At 63.3% G+C, this 3,477-nt stretch overlaps 1 protein-coding gene across 1 annotated transcript in view; it reads left to right on the top strand.

Moving 5' to 3' along the window:
- Positions 1-3,477, top strand: part of GTF3C2 (general transcription factor IIIC subunit 2) — an 11,227-nt gene that overhangs the window by 2,125 nt on the left and 5,625 nt on the right. Inside the window, 6 exon segments of the mRNA XM_017733709.1 lie at positions 118-452; positions 1,257-1,569; positions 1,985-2,079; positions 2,369-2,446; positions 2,731-2,829; positions 3,087-3,473. Of these exon segments, the coding sequence (XP_017589198.1) occupies positions 118-452; positions 1,257-1,569; positions 1,985-2,079; positions 2,369-2,446; positions 2,731-2,829; positions 3,087-3,473 (1,307 nt within the window).

The raw sequence follows: 3,477 nt of genomic DNA, 5'->3' as shown, positions 1-3,477 counted from the left end.
GCGGGGGGGGGACGGGGGGAGGCGGGGGTGCCCCCCAGGGTACGGGGGGGTGCCACCGTACCCGGTGCTGCGGGACACCGAGTCATGCCAAGGGATCTTGCTGCGTTCTGGTGCTAATTCCGGTGTTTTGGGGCAGGGGAAGAGCTGCCGGCGGGAGATCTGGACTGCGAGGATGAAAGAGAAGCTGCCAAGTCCCCAAAAAAACCTGTGCGGCCCCAAGTCAGTCCCGGCGGGGCGGTGGAGGGGCGCGGCGAGAGCTCCGCGAACGGGGCGGTGCCATCCCCGAGGGCTGCCGGGAAGCGCGGCAGGAAGGGCAAGGCCGAGGTGTTGCTGTTGGAGCTGTCCCAGGCCCCGGAGCCCATCCGGATGCAAAAGGTGCTGGGGAGCAGCGAGGAGGGGGACGGCCTTGAGACTCCTCGGGGCGGGCGGCCCAAGAGGAAGGCGGCCAAAGTGTAAGTGATGGTGACACTCGGAGCCTGGGGGCACCTGTGCTCTAGAGACACGTGGGAGCGCTGGGAATGTTCAGCCTGGAAAAGGCTCCAGGGAGACCTTAGAGCCTCTTCTGGTGCCTAAAGGGGCACCAAAAAAGCTGGAGAGGACCTTTGGACAAGGGCCTGTAGGGACAGAACACAGGGGAATGGCTTCCCACTGCCAGAGTTAGATGGGATATTGGGAAGGAATCCTCCCCTCTGACGGTGGGGAGGCCCTGGCACAGGCTTGTGGTCCCCCGTCCCTGGCAGTGTCCAAGGCCAGGTTGGATGGGCCTTGGAGCACCCTGGTCTAGTGGAAGGTGTCCCTTCCACTAGAAGGTGGATGAGCTTTAAAGTGTCTTTCAACCCAAACCATTCCCTGATTCCATGAGCTTTGTCTCCCCAGAGAGTCTCAGTGTCTTTCCTGTAGGACTTTGTCCCATGTTGGTGGGATGTACTGATTCTTCACAGACCAATCCTTTCCCAGTTTAGGGAATGCGTTTGGATCCAGGAGTCCCAGGCAGGGGGCAGCAGCTGCCCGCGGCAGGAGGAATTCCCTTGGTTCCTGACAGAGCAGGAGGAGCTTATTGGTGGTAGCAGGGCAAGCTCCAGGGAGTTTGGGGTGGGGGGGAAGCTATGTGCTCAGGGCCTCTGGGACAGCTGGAGCAGATCCACTGCCCAGACCATGGGCTGGAGGGTACATCCACCGAGTCTTGGAGGGAGGGAGGCTGGCCCACCCCTGTGTCATCCTGCCACTCACCTCCAGGCTCCGCTCTGGTGTCCCAGGGCCTTGCTGTACCTGCAGGAGCTGGCCGAGGAGCTGATGTCTGCGTGCCAGCCCCCTGCTCCAGCCGAGGGGGCACCGGAGCTGGAGCCTGAGCATGTCCAGAGGAAGCGCCGGAGCCGGAGGAGGAAGGAGGAGGACACAGACAGCGATGACCCCACACGAGACGCTGACTTCGTGCCCTCGCAGGAGGTGCTGCAGGCAGAAGAGGAGGAGGAGGAGGAGGAGGAGGGCAGCGATACCCTGCTCAGTGAGGCGTCAGAGCCAGAGCTGGAGGCACCTCGAGGGCACAGCGGGAGGACAGCGGCCACAGGGGTGAGGGCAGGGGCTCTGCCTGGGCCCCTTCTTGCCTGTGTCCCAGCACCAACAGCTGCAGATGCTTCTGCTGTCCCACAGTGTCCCTGCTGCCAGGGCAGAACAACTGGGATGGGGGTGGCACAGGGCCGGAGGCAGCTCTGGGTGAGAGCCAGTGGAGATGGGAGCAGGGACAGGTCTTCTGGGAGAGAAGCAGGGCCTGTGCTCCTGCTGGAGCAGTGGGAGGTAGAGGCAGGTCCTGAAGGGGTCCTGGCCTCCTGGAAGTTCCCATAGTGGGGCTGTATGTCTTTAGCCCAATGTGGTATGTTGATAGTGGCTGGGGAGAGCTCTGTGCTGGGGGGCTGTGGTGGTTCCCTTTGGGACAGGTGAGTCCCCCAGGGCTCAGGGCTTGCTCTGAGTCTGCTCTTGTGCCCAGAGATCCAAGCCCCAGTGCCGAGGCCTCGCTCCCAATGGCTTCCACAACTCCATCATGGCCCCAGTGGAGAAGAGCTCCAGCCTTACCTGCAGCCTGTGAGTGGGGGCTTGGGGTGCTCGAGGGTCAGGGGGCTACAGGGAGCAGTGAGTGTATGTGTCCTGGTAGCATCACTGGCACAGATACAAGGGAATGTCGATATTCCGCTGGGATGGGGCACAGTTGGGTCGGGGGGGTTGCAAAGGGCAGGGGCTGTGCTGCAGAAGGGGAGGCTGTGCCACAGGATGCGGGTACAGGGTGCTGCTCATGCCATGGGAGGAGATGTGAGGAGGGGATGCTGGACGTGCCAGGTGCAGGGCCATGGCTGAGATTTGGCATGCACTGCAGGCGGGAGCAGAAGCACTCGCAGTGGGAGTTCCCTGACTGGATCCCGGTGGCACACAGATGGATGTGTCTCTCTGACAGGTACCATGGGACCAGGGAGGGAGCAGACCCAGAGAAAACGTGGGGCAGTTTCTGGGGTGAGCAGTGTCTGGGGTGAGCAAGGGCATGGGGGGGCTGTGCTCCCACACCCCTTTATGTGTCTGCAGTGGGCTTTGGGAGTCTCTTGGGTTTGGCTGTGGAGCCACGTGGCCAGCAGCAGGGCCTGTCAGGCCGTGTGGAGGCTGGGATGGTGCTGGGGCATGGGGCTGTGCTGGGGTGATTGGGTGAGGGGTGGGGAGACCTCCTCTCACCTTCTGCCTGCACAGCGAGGCTGCCCCGTACCTGCCGGCAGAGGAGAAGTCTCCCCTCTTCTCCATTCAGCGTGAAGGCATCAAGGACGATGGTGCCTTGTACAGGTTAAACAGGTGTGTGATGGGGTGTCCCCAGGCCCAGCAGGGTGTTGGCTGTCAGGCTGTGCCCTGCCTGTCGTGGCAGTGGCTGTCAGGTTGTCCCCAGGCCCAGCAGGACAGTGGTTGTCAGGGTGTCCTCAGGCCTGTCTGGGACCAGTGGTTACCCCCAGGGTTGCATCCATGAGTTGGGCAGCCAGCCCATACTGTGCCCTGGGGTCCCACCAGCCCCTGCCCCAGCTCTGCAGAAGCCCTCACCCCCCTCCCCCCAACAGGTTCAGCTCTCTGCAGCCCCACCCAGAGCGCCTGGATGTCTCCTTCTTCGTGGGTGGCCCAGTGTGGGCGATGGAGTGGTGCCCAACCCCAGAGGGCTCTGCAGCCCCACAGTATGTGGCCGTGTCCTGCCACAGGAGCATGGAGGAGACGCACAGTGTGTCTGGGCTTCACTCAGGCCCTGCACTCCTGCAGCTCTGGGGCCTGGGTGTGCTGCAGACAGAGCCGGGGTGAGTGGCCAGGCCTGGGGCTGGGGCTGGGGCCTGCCCAGATCTTTTGTCCCTCTGTGGCTGAGTGGGTGGTGAGACTTGGACTTTCCCAGAGCCACCAGCCACAGCCTGAACCCCAAGGAGGCTGTGTTGGTGGCCCGCCCTGCTGGGGGGGGTGACTGGG

The sequence above is a fragment of the Corvus brachyrhynchos genome, unplaced genomic scaffold (assembly GCF_000691975.1).
Source record: "Corvus brachyrhynchos isolate BGI_N302 unplaced genomic scaffold, ASM69197v1 scaffold25, whole genome shotgun sequence".
Lineage (NCBI taxonomy): Eukaryota > Metazoa > Chordata > Aves > Passeriformes > Corvidae > Corvus > Corvus brachyrhynchos.
This window is presented reverse-complemented; position numbering and strand designations above follow the sequence as displayed.